The following is a 19977-nucleotide window of genomic DNA, read 5'->3' as shown; positions in this document are numbered from 1 at the left end:
CCTCGGGTTATCGGGCGGCTTCTAAGAGTACAATATTCACTCGTAAGCATTCCGCAGGGCCAGTATAAAGAAGCATGATGAGGTTGCAAAAACCATTGGGTATCTCCAGTTTGGCTAGCATCACCCGAAGGAACGACCATTCCAGCGAGTCAAATGCCTTCTTTGCATCTAAAAGGGCGACCGCCACCAGGGTAGTAATGAAGATCTGATTTAGCACAGCAGAAGTAGCATGGATGTTAATAGCTGTGGAGCAGTGGGGAACAAAATCAGATTGCTTGAGAGAAATTATCTGCTCCATTAGGAGAGTTACGTGCCTTTGGCCAAAATTGTATTATTGTGATTCAGGAGAAATAATGGCCTATAAGACGCATAGAGGTGCGCTGGTTTGCCAGGCTGGAGTGCCCACTTCAAGATACTTGGCGTAAACCTTCAAAAGCCGGAGGACCAAGATGTGCTTATAAACCATGTAGAATTTACCAGTGAGCCTGTCTAGGGCCCTATAGCCATGTAGGGCATCAATAGCCTTTGATATTTCTTCACATGTGATAGGGGCTGCTAAGAATTGCTGTTGTCCAGGTGAAAAATACATACCGTGGCCACTTCAGCTAGGTAATCAGTCAGTGACTACTCGTCCCCATTCACGTGAGTCGTATACAAGTGCAGGTAGTAGGTTAAGAATATCTGGAAAATGGTAGCATCATCAGTGGCGGTTGTGCCATCAGCTGCAGGAAGACTAGTCTCACACATTGTGGTAGTTCGGCATATTGTGGTATTTCGGCTTCAAGAGTTGAGCCAGCTCGATATTTTCCATACTTGCGTACTTTGGCATATTTACCCATGTAAGAGACCTTGCACACAGCCAGTTCCTGGAACTCCTGCAAGAGCTTAGATCGGCTGTGCATTTGGGTGGATTGTGTACCGTCTATGACAGCTTAATCTGTATCTTTCAGTTCCCTTTCCACTTAACCCAAGTCATTTCTAATGCTACGAAGGACCCCCCGCATGTTTGGCAATGCAAAGACCCTGTATGTAAGCCTTAAAGGCTTCCCAGAATGAGTGGTTTTCCACCTACCCAGTGTTAATTGCAAAATGTTCATTTATGGCGTCCCAGAGTTCAGTTTTAAAAAACCATGTTACACAGTGCATTTTCTAGAAATCACCATTTTCTGGCCGAGTGGCCCTGGTACAGGAGAGTAGAATTACCTTAATTGGGGTGTGGTCAGAAAGGGTACGAGGTTTATGTGTGATATCTGTTACCCAAAGGATGGCTCCACGAGACAAGTCCAAACAGCATGCAGTGCAGAGTAGAACATGGAGGCTTTGGTGTGTAAATTGAAGGAGTGCCAAGCGTCTGTAAGCTGATAGGTGTCAAGGAGAGCAGTAAGTGCCTAAAGGAAAAGGGCTTGGTGATCGCGGTGGTGCCAGTGGAGTCTATTAGAGGGTAGTGTGTGATATTGAATTCTCCCCTCTGCCCCACCGCCCCCCCCAATTAGGATATAATCTGCTTGTGAACGGCCCCAGCGGAGATTATGTGGTAAAATTCAGGGGAGTTCGTGTTGCATGCGTGAATATTGATAAGCGGTACTGCTCTATCAGCCAAGATGCCAGACGCAGGCACATATCTGCCCTAATTATCAGTAATACAGTCTTAGCATAAGGAAGAGATACTCTAATGGATTAAAATACAAAGCCCTCGGAAATAGGAGTTATAATGGGCGGAGAAGCTGTTTGAGCCCCATGTAACCACATATGGGTAGTCAACTCAAGGGGAAAGATGTGTCTCCTGGAGAAACGCTAGTTTAACACCATGTTCATTTAAGTATCAAAGAACCTGGTTCCCTTTTCTAGGGTTGTTGAGGCCTCCTATATTGCATGTTATATACTGAAGGTCAAGCCCCCGAGCACCACCAGAGTATGTATTCATGCAGTAAGAGATGGTAAAATGGGGCGTGCATGACGGGGCGTCATGAGAGTATTATGCAGTATGATAGCAGTTTAGCCAACAAGAAAAAAACATAACACAAAACAACCTTTACCCCCCACACACACCAGAAGAGGCAAAATCTGGCAAATCCCAAGTAAGCCCAAAGAGAACGAAGAAACAAATATTACAGTTTGCACCTCAGAGGGGTGGCAGCGCTCAAGAGATCAACAGTGAGTATGCATCTAGATGGTAGCTGTTTTAAGACAGGCAGCAGGCCCCACTGACAACACCATCAAGTAGGGGTCCCCAACATAACACGGCCACAAATATGGTCCAGTGTCATTTCAAAGCAACCATGTCTGCAGGGTGAGAGACGTTCATGGTGGCAAGTCGTGCTTGGACTCTGGGGGGGGGAAAGGTGGCGGGTGAGCGATCTGGTGGTATATGACAAGGTGTCACTCCCACCTCTGTTTACAAAACTAAGTGACATCAGCAGGAGTGTGAAAGACATGTTCACTTCTACCCAAAGGCATGCTGGGTAAAGCATGCCTTGGTACTGGAGGGGGTCTCGTTCTCAAGCAAGGCTGTTGTGGCTTAAATTGTTGCGAGTGATTCTCTCCTTAGTTAGCAGTTCCCTGCTGCTCAGCGTGTGTGTGTGTTTGTGGGTGAGTGGTCACGTAATGTTGAAGAGTGCCTGGTTAGTGTGAATGGTCAGTTGGTGAGTGTGTGCTGAGCAGCCTGGATGCTGCTCTTGATGGGGCATTACCTGTAACTAAGCTGAGTAAAACTGCATCTTGGAAACTACACAGGATTCATCTTTAATTACAACACAGGCAACAACTGAAGAAAGAATCCACGCATGGAAGGAAATTGAAGAGAAACTGAACCTCTAGAAGAAACTATAAGGAAGATTAAGCGAAAAGGAAACTTAAGCCGGAAGTGAAGAAAAACGCTGTGGAAGCCCACCATTGTCTTACTCATCAGACAGCCTGCAGTTAACAGAAGTTTTTGGCGTTTGACTACCTTAATTTTGAAAGTGAATGCTGATTTATTGTGACTTTAGTGGCAACATTGTTGGGGTTGGCATATACTGCATTCCATTACTTTGGCAAGACATGCCAGTGAGTTTGGACAGGCAATGCAGATTAACAAAGAATGCAGCATTTCTGATGTGAAGTTATTCCGCATCAGCCACTTGAGGAACTAAAGTGCAGCTTTATTGGCATACGCTGTGAGTATGAATCAGCATTGAACCAGCATTTGATAAAACATCATAGCGATGGTGTGTTTTGGGAGGACTTAACCCCATTCCTGTGAGAGCTCATGCTGTTTTGCACTGCTCGGAGAAGACCAGCAAAATTTATCTTGGAAAACAACACCACGCATCTGCAGCCAGTGTGCTACTACGGCCTATAAGGTGTACTTTTAATACTAGAGTGAAGCACCTGTCATCAGTTCATCAAGGTTTGCGGAAGCAGCTACTGTCTAGTCACTGTTCCTTGAGAAAGGAGTATGTGGTAATGGGTACATCTTCGGACTTTGTGTCGATTACCATTGATTAGCAGCAAACTTAGCAGTGAGGAATTTCTTACTTAAAAATGTTATGTTTGTTTCAAACGTACTTGCAAATAAACAGCTGACTGTCCAGTGTAAGAGACCCAATCGTAGAGTACAAACTTGTGTGTGAATTTTCTGTAGGAATGATGATGCATACATTGTTAGAGGGGAGAGAGAGGTCGCTCATTGGGGACAATAAGTGTTACTGCTGGACATAATTCTGTGCAATCTATAATGTGTTTATAATGTCATACCAGTTTATCTCTGTGAGCTGTTCTTAATTTGCTGCAGTGTTTTAATTTTCTCCTTAAGTGTATTTTGTTTAATGCAACTCTGGATCAGCTGCATGTGTATATTTTTAGAATTCTCAGTATGTTATTGTAAGTGTGGTCATGCTGATTTTACTGTCTGAGAGTATTGCCATCTATGGCATGCTGAATTTGCTGCCTAAGTGGATTTGATGCATGTGTAAATTGTTAGAATGCACAATATCCGTCTGAATGCTTTAATTTGAACTAACATTGAGTTGAAGAGTCATGTATCCTAGTTTTGTGTTGCAGGGTTGTGTACAACAATGCTGTGTTGCAGGGTTGTGTACCCTAATGGTGCACTGCAGGGCCATGTACCCTAGTGCTGCAGGGTTGTGTACCCTAGTGCTGCAGGATTGTGTACCCTAGTGTTGCGTTCCAGGTTTGGGTACCCTAATGTTGCATTTAAGGGACGTATACCATAATGTTGCATTGCAGGGCCATGTACCCTAGTGTTGCAGGGTTAATACCCAAGTGTGCGCTGCAGGATCGTGTACCCTAGAGTTGCGTTGCAGGGCAAGAACCCAAATGTTGCATTGCATGGTTGAGTATCGCAGTGTTGCATTGCAAGATTGTGTAACCTAGCGTTTCGTTGCATGGCTGTGTACCCTAGTATTGCGTTTCAGGGTCATGTACTCTAGTGTTGCGTTGCAGGGTTGTGTACCTTAGAGGTGTGTTGCAGGTCCGTGTACCTTAGTGTTACGTTGCATGGTCGTGTACCCTAGTGTTGCATTGCAGGGTCATGTACCCTAGTGTTGCATTACAGGGTTGTGTACCCTGGTGTGCATTGCAGGGTTGATTCCACAAATGTTGCATTGCAACGTTGAGCATCCTAGTGTTGAGTTGCAGGGTTGTGTACCGTAGTATTGCATTGCAGGGTTGAGTACCCTAGTGTACAATACAGGGTCATGTACCCTAGTGTTGCTTTGTAGCGCTGAGTACCCAAATGTTGCATCGCAGACTTGAGTATCCTAGTGTTGCGTTGCATGGTTGTGTACCCTAGTGTTGCATTGATGTGTGGTGTTGTGTTAGAGTAGTTGTAACCCTTGTTACAGTGTGTTGCAGAAGGGGGTTACTGTGGTGTTGTGTTGAAGAGTATGTTGCACCTCCTTGTTATAGTGTGTGCAGAAGGGGGTGATTGTAATTGGATTGCATTTTTTCATTAATACTGTATCTGATATTTTAGGACTGTTTATCATTTATTTCCATCTGTAGTCCTTTTTATTTACTGATTTTTTCAGTTTCAATTTGTACTACTATTTATTGGTCCTTATAGTAAAGGACAATGCTATTTCCATCATTTGTTTTCTGAAAGGGGAGATGTGTTGTGACTAGAATTGTTGCTATCCGTTCTCTCCTTAGTTACCATTTCCCTGTTGCTCAGCCACTGTGTGTGTGAAGTCACAGAATGTGGATGAGTGCCTGGTTGGTGTGAATGGTCAGTTGGGGAGAGTGGGCTGAGCAGCAAGGATGATGCTCCTGGTGGGGCGTTACCTGTAACTGGTAACTAACCTGAATAAACCTACATCTTGCAACCTACAAAGGATAAATCCTCAATTACAACAAAGGGGCAGTGCAATGTCCCTGTCCCTAAAGTTGAGAAGTCAGGCTATTATTGGGCATCGTGGCTCACTTGCTATGGGACGTGGGCCAAGTGACTGATGGGCTAGTTCAGCCATAAATGTATCAGTGAAGGCTTGTCTGCTGAACAGTGCAGTGATTAAATTGTCGACAAATACATCAGTACACCCAACATTAGTTTATTCAGTGATCCCTGTAAAACATAGGTTGTTGCCGTGCGAGCACACCTCCTAATCTTCATTCTTGGCAATGGCAGATTTAAGCATGCACTCTACCTAGTCGAGGCGCCTCCGAACATCCGCATCGTCGTCCTCGATCTCAGATATTCTGCATTTCGCACCATCAACTCACGTAGTATGGCAGTTGAGGCACTCGCCTGATCTGGTATTGACTACTATTTAGGGTATCAACCCATGCATCAATGCATTTGAGCCCTGCACAGAGTTCAGCCATGATGGCAGAAGTGCCATCCAATGAACAGGCGGCAGCCTTATTGAGCAGAGGGTCCTCTGTGTTTGAGAGGGAATTATATCGTCATGACATCCTCGTGTCATCCAAGGAAAGTTTCTTCTGTCTGAGGTCACCACGCTCCATCACGGTTTTAGCAGGGTTATGGAATTCCTATAGCCCAATACCCAGGACATATTTTTTAAGGTCAATTGCAACACGTTTTTATGCTTATTCTGTCCTTGGGACAAGTAGGCCCATCACCCTGCAGCACAAACTCTTTGGTTGCCAGTTTACAGTACCACATTATGGATCAAGGAAAGGAATTGTCTGCATTTGAAGTAATTTGTGTCCACATGTTTGTTGTGTGAGCTTGTATTTATGGTTCATTAATGCAAAGACTTTATTATTAGGGTGAGCTTGCTAAATATATGTTGTAAGCTTGAACTGCACTACTGACTGGTTCCAGTTTAAAAAAAAACGTATTTACATGATTTAAAAATGAGGCTGCGTGTAATGCTTCCAGAATGCAGTAAAGTCAGCCAATAGATAGATAAAGAAAGAATTTTAATAAAAACAAAAGGTCTGACAGGGATGTGGAATTTTTATAGCCCAACACCCAGGACATATTGTTTGGGGTCAAGGGCAACAAGTTTTCATGTTTATTTGGTCCTTGGGACAAGTAGGTCCAACCCCCTGCAGCACAAACCCTTTACACTTTATTATTGTGGGAGCTGCCAGACCCTCACCATTATAACGAACCGTGGAAAAAAACAAAAAACGTTTTTTGGTCTCAAAAAGCTCCCATTGCCACCAGTGACATAACAAAGGCCCCACAGCCCCTGCCAAGCAGAGGCATCTCTCCAGTAGGCCCCCTCACCACAGCACCTGCCCTGAGTGATTCTGTAGGGGGGCCCCCTACATGTTCTTTGAAGAGCGGCCCCCTCCAGTTTCGTTATGCTACTGACCGCCACATACATTTCTGGCACTGAACAAAACTACTTTGTGTGCCAATATGCTCCATGTGAAAGAGCAGAATGCAGGTGACCACTGACAGTAAAGCCAACCCATAGATAGAGAGAAATAGAAGTTTAATAAAAACAAAATGTCTTGGTTAACACCAGACCTAATTAGGGACCCAATTCTTCAAAAAAGTCACATAGGTGCACCGATGGTATATGACTTTGTATTAGTGGCTTTCATGAATTCACAAGAACTTACAGAACTAGACTAGGAAAGTGTACTCTTAGAAAATATTTGTGAACTGTATGTTAGCACAAGCAAACATGCATGTGTAGATTTGCTCCTGTGAAAATTTATTGAGCGTTTACAAGTTCACTTTCCCTCCAACCACTTTTTTTTACCAACCCTGGAAGAACTTCTACTTCTACCATTGTCAGGAGTAAATTTCCAATCTTTCTCAGAATGGGAAAAGATTAGAGACAAGCTGGTGAAAATCCTTAAACATGCAAGATAGTAGGTTTGCAGACTCAAAGGCATTCCAGCCCTGGAACTATTGGAGTTATTGCTAGTGACAACATTATATTTTTATATTTTAATTATTTTCGATTGGTTTAATGTGTTACTTTGTCTTGTAAATGTTTCTACAGAAAGGCAGAAATATGGACGCCATTTCAAACTCTTTCTTCCAAGCTTCCCTTGCATGGTAAAGATTTTTAGGAATCTACTGAAAATATATGAAAATAAACTGTGGTGTTTTTGAAGTATTTCGAAAGCCATCATAATGAAGCCTGTACAGTACAATGTAAACTGGGAGCAACAAATACTGTTTTCAGTGGACTAAATGGATTTAGGGTTTGGAACAGCTTCTAATTTGTCAAACACCATCTGTGCAAGTGGTATGTTAATCATATGTTGCCTTGATGATGGTTAGTTCTTTGACATAGTGACCTTGAAATAGAAGCCTGTCTGACTTTGTTGACATTCAAGCATTTTTTTCAAAGATGTTTCCTTTGTGAATCTTGCAAATGATGTCCAGATTTCAGTCTTGATGAATAAATATTTTAATAATAAATATTTTTGCAATCCAATTGAAATGCCGTAGGGCAAGAAGCAGGCTGACCGTGTTTTATGACTGGTTAGTGAGCTTCACTTTTCAAAGTGGATGATTGAGTTTTTGGAGGTTTTGAGTATTTGATATTTTGCAGTGTATCTTGCAAACTAAGTGATTTTGGTGATATTTAGCTGTAAGAAGAGAATTCAGACGACTGATCTTTTGCTACTTTTTGTGGTTTTATCACTTTTATAATTGTTGTTGTACTCAGCCTTGTGTTGATCTTATTTAACTTTTATTCTAGGCACCTCTTTCTTCAGGGCTCTTGTGGCAACATAGTGTACTCATTAAACTTGGAGCAGCAGAACTGAATGCACCCTTCAACTGCAATATATTTAATACTGTTCTGTTTAAATGTAGAGGTGCTTGGTTTATTGAAGGGTTCATTATTGTTAAGTTAAATTGTATAGACTAATTAGGCCTTATTTCATAAAAACTTTTCATTATCAATCATGTTCTCGTGCATTATGTTGTGTGCTTGTCTGCACATACCCTATTAAACGTTTAATCTCTAATTTTGGTTTACCTTTGGATTTTAATACATTTATTCAGATTTCTCTAAGATTAATGCAGTAGTCCTCACTTGTTGAGCTTTAAAAAAGTAATCACTATCCAAAGCATAGATTAACATTATCAACTGTTAGAACAGATACGTCATTATTCTTTGTCATTCTATACTTGAATGTATGGAAATTCCCTAATATCCATTTTGTAAGGAATGAAGTTAGGAACATGATTTTTTTTTTTTAATGTGCAATGGATACTGGGAGGGTCACGCTATTGCATAGACATTGATTAGGGTTTCCTCTGCCTTTAGCAGGCTTGCACTAAAACGGTATCTTGAATGTTTTCACGGGTTTTCCATGTGTCCTAAAGACATTTTGGTGCAAGGTGTATCTGGGGGAATTTGTGCTGTGTCACTTGTGTGAGGACTCATGCATATTAGACATGTGGTCACTCAGCTTATCCCTAAAAGATCTGAAGCAAGTGTGTCTCATTAGAGTCACAAAGCTTTCATTAAAAAAATGCATTTCCTTTAATAATGTTTTAGTCTGGTCCCTTTAGTCAATTAAAGTCATTGCTCAGCAAGCATTTCCCATTCTGGTGGCATGAATAATTCTACTTGTGTGATCTGGTTTGTAAATTGAATAAGTATTAGACTTGCAGTAGATATTCTGTGCTTGGTGCAGTTAAACTATACATGAACTCCCATTGCAATTTGTATGCTAAATACTTTGTCGTTTATAAAATAATTAGCCAAACATGTTTTATCATTGTCCTTCATACTAGGCAACCAAATATATAACATCTAATTTGCAAGAAACAGCAATGTAGTAGCATTTTCTGTCAACAGAATGGTTTGTATTGGTTGTATAAACCGTCAAGGATTCTAAGATAGTGAACCCCAGTTCCGAACACAGACAAGTACATAAACCTCAACATCCTGCCTCTCATTCCATGCCTAGTTCCTTTTCTGCTGGCAACCTGGTCTATCACATCGCGTAATTATCCCTTTGGCAGTCACATTTCGATCCGTGGGTGAGCTTTTTTGCTGTGCTGTTATAGCTTGTTTCTAAATTAGTCGTTATTCTACTTTAATTGAATAAGAATGCTACTGCAGTATGAGAGAATCGTCTTCCAAGTTGAGGAGCAACAAACTATTTTCAAGATTAGTAGTATGCGATCTGCGATTCACTGCTGCATGGAATGAACAGGACTAAAGGGGAAACTTTCAAGCCATTAGACTAAACCCGTCCTTTCCCCATCCTACTTTGATGGTATCAGTGTCATGTTTTGGGGCTTCCTAGGTGGGACCCCTGTCACCGTTTAGAGCTTTTCAGGTCTGCCTTTGGCTATTTGTTCATGACACTTTTCTACCCAAAGATTCTGATGGTGAAACAGCTGCGCTGGAGATTTGCACTTTGTATGACCTAGAAAAGAGATTATTTCCCCCAGGGTGCCTTCGGATCACTGCCAAATCATCTGGTTGCTGCTAGCCTTCCTGCACTCCTTTTTCAATAAACCACCTTTTCTTGCAGTTAAGCCTAGCTCAGAACTCACTCCGGGCATTTTGACACTTACTAGGTCCCTCAGATTCTAAAACTGAATATAGAAGAAGCTATTGGAACAAAAAGGCAAGGAGCACAAATGATGTCTAGGTGGTGGAGGGGCCCACTCTGATGAATTGTCATACACTCCCATTATAAATTTTTGTGAATTACTTCATCTAATGGCAATGAAATCTGAGTTTTTAACACAAAAAGACTGCTCTCTTTCTAGGCCTAGTCCCTGGGACAATAAATGAGAGAAATATGCTTATACTTTTGTGCTGCTTCAGCACAGCTGGTCATCACGGCACCTTCTTGTTGTTATATAAGCAGGGTCTTTGTTATCCAGCTACAGAGTTAAATTTGTGTGGTTGGTCTCTTGCAGTGGCAGTGTTAATTTTTAGAAACCCTGAGTCTTAAAGCACCTATATTAATGGGAGCATTTGTGAGCTGATTCAACACTTTCACATCCTTACGATGCCAATAAAACCAGTCCATATTCAGTTTTATCAAGGGGCCTGCACCTGTTGACAACTAAGTCATAATAATGTTTAAGTCTCAATATATTTTATTAAACACTTAAAAGCCTGCACACCCACACCTACACCTCGCCCCCATGTCCATATCGCCATGCACATTGCAACACTTACTTGTAATATAGGCCTGTGTGAGCTTGATAGATTCTGTTTTTGTATCTAGGGAGAGAGTCTAATTAATAAGCTCCATTATGTAAAGCTCATTAGCATACTTCTGGACAGTAATCCCAATCACTTGTGGACACCACACTGCTCTTCTCTGTTCAGCAGCATCATTTCTACAAGGCAGAAATGGTTAAGTGTATAGTAAAATGGCTCTCTGGGCTCTCTCTCCTGCCACTTGAATGCATGATTTTTTTTTATACATATTTCCTTTTTGCTCAGTAAAGCTTCTGTAATAAACGGGCTCTCGACCCCGTATATGCTATATCACAAATACACTGTGATACGTGGCAATCATTTCAGCAACCCTATTGTCAAATTTCGATTATTATGGATTTGTTTATTGGGTATGTTTAGAAAACCTTACTAGGAAAGTGACAGAGGAGTAAATTAGGCCGCCGCCCTAGATAAAATATGATTAATAGCAGCAGTGGATTGGAGATTTTAGCAATCCTACTCTAAGGTACAAATGGCATTCCGAGGTAGTAGTAACCACCAGCATTTATGTATTAAGTATCATTATATGTCTTCATGTTACATTGGTTTCTTTTAATCACATCACCAAAGACACTTCATATACTGACTGTGCTTGTATGTTTGTGAATTTTAGAGTTTTAATATGTACATTGTCATCACTTTACAGCATATATCAATATTTTATCATATTCATTTTTGGAGGCCTCCGATTACTATTTTATGTGTTATGAAATGAACTAGAATAAAGCAAAGAGAAAGTACATCAAGCTTCTTAAAGGTTTGTGATTCAGGTGCAAGATTATTTTTCACATAACTTGTGTGTGTGAAGAGGTGAGTGTTAATGAATGCAATTTCACAATAAATTCAAGGTATTGTGTTTTTTTAATACCAGTAAGCTTGGTTGAAGGAAAGTGCAGTGTTCCTTTAAAGTAGACCTTGTAGTAAAATGTGACCATGTTTAAGCAGTATTAAGTGATATATTTAATAGTTGTGTGAGATCTCGACATAATGGATCCGTTTTTGTCTAGTTCAAGTTTGATTTGAGCTCCTACTTTATTCTGTGCATTGAGCCTGGCACTATGAGGGGCAATAGGAAAATATTTCGACCTTTAAGATTGATTCAGTAGCAGGGGGCTTGTGAAAATGTTTGCCTAGACTGAGGATACTATTACTAGTATGGGAAGGAAAGATGAGTGGTGCTCAAGGACATAGGTACTTGGGGCTTTAAAACAAATAAAGACCACTGCACTCATCTGCTGCAAGACGGAGTTGTGGGTCAAAGCTTGTCACTTACATCTTTTGCGATTAGTAAATTAATTATTACCTTGGATATTAGGAACGCCTATTATCACTGGAAAAGATCAGAAGTGCAGTGCAAAGTACTGTATACAAAACAAGTTAATATTATTATCCGGGTTGCCAATTTTCCTACCAAATATTGCTCTCCCAGACCAACCTCTTCTCTAACTGTGCCTTATATTTTCATTATATATGTTATGTATATGATTTTTTACAACTTTAGCCAGTTTACGATAATTATGTGGTGCAAAGTAATAACTACCCTTAAAAGTAAATTTACTATTAGATTTTACCTGATACATCCGCCTGCTGTTAGATTACAGTTTCTTTGAAAATCCATAGATATTGTATAGGGGGATACCGAAGTTCTGATATCCTAGCCTCGATTGCCACGACTTCAGTCTGCAAGTAGACTGTACCCATAGTGTCAAAAAGACTTTGCAAAAGAATCCCCTTTGTGATGTTCTGAAAAATTAATGTAATAATTAAGGTTAAATAAAACTCATTTCTAGGGAAACTGAGAAAAATGTCATAAAATTCCTCGGGTGTCCAAGGAAACTGCGTGGTTTTAGCAGAGGTAGTTCACAAAAGATGTTTGAATCATTATCACATGTGATGTGTCTAGTATTAACACCTCGTTATATCATCTGTTCTTTTTACTTGAACTGATTTCATTGTAAAGGACCGTCGATTTGGCACAGAAAAACGTAAGCATTATTGTGATCTCTAATGATGATCTCTGGGATGTCACTGTTCTTAGCCAGACAGCCACTCGTTTTCCTAGTAGAACTTGCAGCCTGACAAAGGGGCACTTTTCCAGAAGATTTTGAAGGCTATACTTAGGACCAATATGAACAAAGAAAGATATGTATCTGACAGTGGACTTAAATTGCTCTTCTCCTTCCATGACAACATCTCCCCTGTAGACACAGCCTCAAAAAAAGGGAATTGTACCTATAACTGATGTCAATCTGCACTGTCAGTAGACACCAAAACGACATAAAATCGAGATGCCCAAAATGAGACATGGGATTGGTTTGTTTGCCGTGTATAAGATCACGTGGTTTGAGTGTGTGTGTGTCAATTTCCATGTCTCTTTCCTGTAAGGTGTCAACACAAATGACACTGATCCGGTGATGTATTGACCAATGAATTGTGTGGCCAGATATTAAAGAACCTCTGCCATCGCCATTTTGTAATGCAGGGATCCTTGTTACAAGTACCATGGCAAGTGAAACGCTGGGCACAAACAGCGTTTTTTCTGGCTTTTAACTTAGCCTGCATTACGGGTTTGTGTAGACTGTGTTTAGTACCAGGTTTCCCCCCCCCCCCTTACTTTACGATAGCTGCTCTTTGGAGAACATTTCTTGGAAAAAATTGCAACAACAGCAAAAACTAATAGTTGAACAGACTTTGTTTGCATGTTATTCCTGATTGCACTGTGCAAAACGTGGAAAGGCACAAAAATTCCCAGGTATTGTACACAAACAGTGCTTTAGAGAATGGTTTTACCCCTGATTTCATTCCAGAATACCGAACGAAACCTATATTGGAGTATTATGAAGTGCTAGCCATTGGATTTATTTATCTATATGTGGGTATTTTACTGTCAATGTGTTGACGAAGGCAAATACATTATTGTTGATAGCGTTCCATAACATATGGGTGATTGTAATTGTTCATTTTTTGTGCATAGTAGTCTAGAACCAAAGACTAGGTTACCACTGTAAAAACCATAAAATAAAATGTTACTAGCGAGCGAGCTCTGCATGATTGCCGGTCTTAAATGTATTTTACCTAAGACAGTTGCAGCTCATTTTGTAAATAGTGCAAACTTCCCCAACTCCCATGCATTTATGATGTTTCCGAGAATATGGAGCAAATAAGCAAGATAACTGGCTCTAGGATATACAGAGCACATGGACATTTTATTTCTTTTTGGCACGCCTCTACCACACCACGTTTGGGGCACTGCCAGACAAAATCTAAAGTGTTAACTGTACATGCCTGTGATAATCCAGTGGTTCTTGTGGGTGTGTGATTCGTACTTTCATCTTGCCTGTTCTCCGCCTGTCCCGTTCCTGGTTGAGGGGCAGCCATGCGGCTGGCGTGGACCATGGCTTTGACCTTTCTCCAAACATCACCAGGCCTTCAGCACTTCTCGAGTTTCCCTCCTCTGCTGTTCGAACTTACCTAGCACACCAAGGCCAAAAAAATGAGCCGATTTTATTGGACCCACCAAATTTGGCAGGTATGAAGCTTCTCTTGAACCAAAAATGTGAAGGGTTGAAAGCAGTAAAGTATCTTGACTCTGCCTGTTGACTTTGCCATGAGCTGAGTTCCTACCATTGCTACACGGATGGAACATGCTACTTCCTAACAAAGGCTTTTCCTTATGTATGTGTCTTTCCATCTCTTTTGGCTTCATTGCATGTCCTACTGTGGAAAAAGACGACTTTCTTGTATGTGCATTTGAAACTGTGGCTCCTTGCAAACCAAGCTATTGTGCTCTCCAAGGCATGAGTTAACATGGATGGATTCAGTCTGCTAACATGTACAGTAATCTCTGTGCTTCTGTCCCACCTTTTGGGCGCTTCTGCTGTTTTTTCATCGCCTGTTTGCTTTTCGAGCCAACTCCTATTCAAATAAATCTGCACACTAAAAATAAACTAAAATAAAACGAGCAGAGTTCACGGCAAGGTCATGATCTGGTAGATGTCACTTTACTGCCTGCTTCCAACTCTGGATTAACCTGGGGATTTCACCAGTCCTTGGTTAATGACACCACAAAATGTGTGCCACGAAAAGAGGAAACCCCTATAAGTTTGTAGTACATTATGCATGCCCCTGTTCTCTTGTTGACCAGTCCAGGCCTGAGTAGCATCCCAGTACACGCATGGTGCATGATTAATATGACGCATAATGGCCAACCTTGTGTTGGCTGATCTTTATAATCACCCTATATTGCCTTCTATGTAACGATATGACACATATATTCTCATAAATGAGTATGCGCCTTTTGTTTGTCTATAGTTATAGTATATGCATATAGGTATGTTTACTTATAAATGTATGTCTGCACATTCCATAGGTGACATTTTTATTTGCGTTGTTCTTTGCAAGTAGCCCTTTTTACAAATTTGTAAGCGGCGCTTGCGTTGGTCATCTCCCTCCATCTTTTGATGCACTCTCTCTCCTTTCTGTTGCAGAATCGCATGCATGAGTCACTGAAGCTGTTTGACAGCATCTGTAACAACAAGTGGTTCACTGAAACGTCCATCATCCTCTTTCTAAACAAGAAGGACATATTTGAAGATAAAATTAAGAAATCGCCATTGACTCTCTGCTTTCCTGAGTATTCAGGTAATGAGGAGTTGTCCGATTCAAAGAATTTCCAAAGTTACCACCACAGCTCAAACTTTCTAATTCTTTTTCAAATTCAAATATCAACACAAATAATTTAAAAAAAAAGACACTCAGGAATCGATGTTTAGACTGCGTGACTGAGGGATCAAGGAATTCTATTTTTGCCTGTGCGACACTTAAGCAGTCATTACGTTTACCCTTCCTTAATTGACAATTTGGGGGTTATAGAAGCACAAAAAAATGAATATTTCAAATTGTAAAATTTCTCATGCTGCTAGACCACATCGTACTTTAACCTTAAAATGACATATTCATGAACATAAAAACATGCATGCATAGGGTGATACGGAAACAGTCATATAAAGAGACCAGGTGAGATTTTCATGTTGCCATGATTTTCTATCCAACTAAACAAAACTAAAAAAACAGGGTGAGTGGGATTCGGGAAAGAAAAAAAGTCAGGGAAAATAAATTTTAAAGTGAAAACTAGGACAATTGCTAGGCCACCTCACAGGAACACAAGGAACCCCCGTGTGTACTTTGCCTTCTGTTGGATGTATCAGCGAGGTGCAGCTAGAGTCCCTAGGCACAGTGAGCTTGGCTCCATGTTTGGTCATAACCTGCAACTCACCAATCCAACAAAAAGGCAATCCATGGGTTGTGTGGGTGGGGGCGTGCGGGTGTGAGCGTCTTGGGGCGGGGGGTAAAAAAGTAGTATGGTCCAACAATTCGTTATTTAAAAGTATTCAAAGTGCAGTAAATTGTCACAGAATAACGAAATTGACACGAGAAAAACACTATTAACTGCCTTACACGTTGCATATTAAAATTCCTTTACACATGGAAGCAGTTCTCACAATGGTCACAAGGCATCTTCAATGTGATTTTCTATCACACCACTCCATTTTAACCTGTTGCATTTTTGCTTTGGTTAAATATTTTTGTTTTAAAACATGAAAAAAATGCCATAGCATAAATCATATATGCAGATGCTCAGAATGGACTATGCTATTTATTACCATTGTTGAGGGATGGGAGGAACATCATGGCATGAGGCATGATGCCTTTCAGCACTATGTATATATCTATATCTCATATATATAGTTTTTTGCAGTTTCACCTTGACCAATAAAACATATAGTAGGGTAGCCTTCTGTAATAGATGGTTTATGGGTATGCACATAAATGTTTTTCAAGCAAAGCACCATCTGTACTTTGTTGAATGTCTATTTCATCCTGTAATTTGGGGAAATACTGATATGCCAGGCTCTAACAACCTATATCTTTTGTTCAACCAAACATATGTGAAATTGAATAAAACAACTATATCTCAGCCTTAACAGATGTGTACTTATCTTTCCTCCCCACACTTCCAACTCCATACAAGAACAGATTATCTCTTCTGCATATCTTTCTGTCTAGGAGATGTGTCAAATGATAAAGTCTATAATCCCAGAGTCCTCTCTTGGTCCAAAAGAGAGATTCAAGCACACTCCGCTGTGGGTGCATTCCTCTGTCCACACCCCTTTCTCCATGAAGTGTTTCTTGATATCCTTGTCACCCCCTTTGAATAGTCTCAATGGCCAGATAGGGTAGATTTCAATTCTTTTACTCTCAATTATTAGAGCCACAATATCCCAGGCTTGCACTGGTTCTCTGTCTTTGGCTCGTGTATGTGACTTCATTAGTTGGAGTCAGGCCTGCTCCTGTTTTTAAGGACCTGTTGTTTATAGCCTTCATTCTCCATCATCAATCCTTATGCGGGATCTTCTGCTCTAATTGAAGGTTAAGAAGATGATGCAGGAAGTAGTATGCACCAAACACTGCTTGACCATCTCTCTTTCACTTGGTGGCAGTTCTTGGGTGTTCCACATGTGTATTCGGGAATATAGTGTGTTTTTAATTAGGAAGTAAATCTTTTTTATTATTTAATTTGTATTACTCACCCAGCCTGCTGTGAGCTTCCCTAATGAAATTCACTTATGTCGTCACTCGTGTTGATAATAGTGGTGTGCAGTGTCATAATTCTAGGGAATGGTGTTACTCACAGTAGCAGCATACCTATGTATAATGTAATGTCTAAGTATAGCATTACTCTTCAAATTATTGTTGCTTTGGGACTGTTACTCATTCCAGACCATGCACAGCTTTTATCCGACACGCGTTGAGTCTGAAGAAATCAGTGATAACCTACATTAACACCTACGTGTGTTAAGTAACTAGTGCCCTAGGCATTGACCAGATTGTAGGGTTGCTCTCCACCTGTAATGTCCATTATTATTTGATCATGTGAACCATCTTCGATATTAAATGAGGGAATGCATTCCTTTACTTTGGAACGCTTACTTAAGATTGATACTAATGTTTAGTTCAGGCCTATAGATTCTGCTTTTGTGGTGGTTCTAGATGGTTTTGCACCAGATCGCCTTTGTATTATTAGATTTGTAGCTCCAAAGGTAGAAATCTGAGTGTGCTGCAGCTACATCTGACCTCTCATTGTGGTCAAGAGATACATCCCACTTTTAAATACCTTAATGTTTCTATTGATGTTCTCCCTGTTAGTCTGGTGGCCCCTAGTCAGTGACGTTCTCCATTAATTCTAGCCCCAGATTCTCAGACTGAAATCACCTCTTACTTTCGGGAGTTTGAGTAAGTAGTGAAAGACCACAGCGGTAAAAATGTATTCTTGCACTTTTACTGGTACCTTTAGCACACACTTGATGCCTTATTCATTCTTGAACATGAGTGCAGGAGACAATGGGTCATTGTAGCTGATCTGTGTGTGTGTGTGTGTGTGTGTGTGTGTGTGTGTGTGTGTGTGTATGTATATATATATATATATACACACACACACACACACACACACACACACACACACACACACACACACACACACACACACACACACACACACACACACACACACACACACACACACACACACACACACTAAGGGCCTGATTTAGATCTTGGTAGTTGCACCGCCAAACTCCGTTGGCCGCGTAAATGTTACAGCTCGGCAAGCGGATTGACTGGCGATGTATTGCTGACAGATGGAGATGGCAGCGGGACTTAATGGACTTCATACAATGGCAGGGGCTATGGGAGAGAGGTAAGTGACACACACACACTCTACCTTAACCATATGTGTACTGCCGCACTACACAACACATTCCCATCACAACAACCCATTGCCATGGCGACATAACACAAGCCCTACATGCCAAAAATACACATTGACATACATTCATGCCACTACATACACAGATCATTGACACTGCACCCACAGAACCACAACAACCAACACTACACACTCAGCTACTCAAACACACTCACACACACACGTACAACTACACACATCATGAAAAGATCTCCCACACAACAAGCACACTCACCTGAATGTTACACACAGCAACACAACATACATAAAATCGGTCTCACATGCAAGTGACACACATACAGACACAACATCATCACCCTCTCCCTCCACCTCAACCAGCCAATGCACATGCACACAGACACACACACACACACACACACACATACTGGCTCAAACACACAACTCCCAGCACAGCATAACAGGTACAGGACCCCTGACAATGTGCACACATGGACACAGTTGACAGGTGTGAATGTACCGTCATTGTGGTGCCAGTGTTCATTTGCCAATGAATACTGGCACTATAAGGACAGTTGTGTATGTGTGCGATATGTATATTGTACCAGTGTGCCCCCATCTGTGTCTGACACTCGTGTCCCCGACATTTGCATGTCACAATGATTGAAAATTGACTGTGACATGTATATGTGTCCAGTGGTCCCGGCTTCCCGTGCAGTGCCCACCTAACATACTTGGCAATGCGGCGTCCCGACCTTGGAGTCCAACGGGAGGGGTTGTTTTTTTCTCAGTGGTTCGATGGTAGCAGCGATGGCAGGTGGTGGTATCCAGTCGAAGACTGGAGTAGAATGTGGAAAAAAGATGAGTTTCCACCCCCTTTGCCACCCAATCCCCCAACTCAAACATGGAGGTCGGATCACAACTTTTTTCTTGGCGGTAAAGAACATCCAAATCTGCAAGGCGGAAGGGTGTCTTGGATTCTACCATCAGCCACTTTTCTCTATTGCTGCCGTCGACGCGGGTAGTCTTTCTTGGCGGAGATGGCATTTCTAATGCAGGCTTTCGTCTATGCGACCGCCAACATCTGAATATAGTGGGCAGAGTGATGCAGCAGCGGACAGGTTATCAGACGAAAAGTCGATGGCGAGACCGTTACCGTCAACATCTAAATCAGGCCCTTAGTATCTTCATAGTCATCGATAAGAGGGCAGTGAGTGGTGAGGCACAGAAGTTCACCAATTAGAGGTCAGTTCTCCTTTCAACGGAGACATTTAAATTCCAACTGTTTCATAGTGTCTTTATGTGAATGTGCACCAGAAAGGATAGGTTCTCAACAACACTGGCATGCTCACTCGTTTTTTTTCTTTGAGTGTTTTTTAATCTGTTCACCTATGTCTTTTTCAGGAAATATACCACGTATTCATTTAGGCTCCCTCAGACTGTGAGTTATCAAACACTACAAAGAAGTCAGGAAACTATTTCTCTAATCTGCATAATAACAAAACTGCTGGACCCATAATGTCCCTCTGGGATCCATTGATTGATACCATTTGATTGATAAAGCACTCCTCACATGGGTTC

General features: G+C 41.2%; 1 protein-coding gene across 2 annotated transcripts in view; it reads left to right on the top strand.

The window, feature by feature from the left end:
• The window catches only part of GNAO1 (G protein subunit alpha o1), a 552951-nt gene that overhangs the window by 443414 nt on the left and 89560 nt on the right, over positions 1–19977 (top strand). Inside the window, exon 7 of one of the 2 annotated variants that reach the window (XM_069215852.1) lies at positions 15122–15275. The exons of the other annotated variant lie outside the window; for it this stretch is intronic. Within the exon in view, the coding sequence (XP_069071953.1) occupies positions 15122–15275 (154 nt within the window). The remainder of the gene's footprint in view (positions 1–15121; positions 15276–19977) is intronic. 2 annotated transcript variants of the gene reach the window in all.

This window comes from Pleurodeles waltl, chromosome 12, assembly GCF_031143425.1.
Source record: "Pleurodeles waltl isolate 20211129_DDA chromosome 12, aPleWal1.hap1.20221129, whole genome shotgun sequence".
NCBI classification, from domain to species: Eukaryota; Metazoa; Chordata; class Amphibia; order Caudata; family Salamandridae; genus Pleurodeles; species Pleurodeles waltl.
The sequence above is the reverse complement of the archived record's forward strand: the minus strand, read 5'-3'. Positions and strand labels throughout refer to the sequence as shown.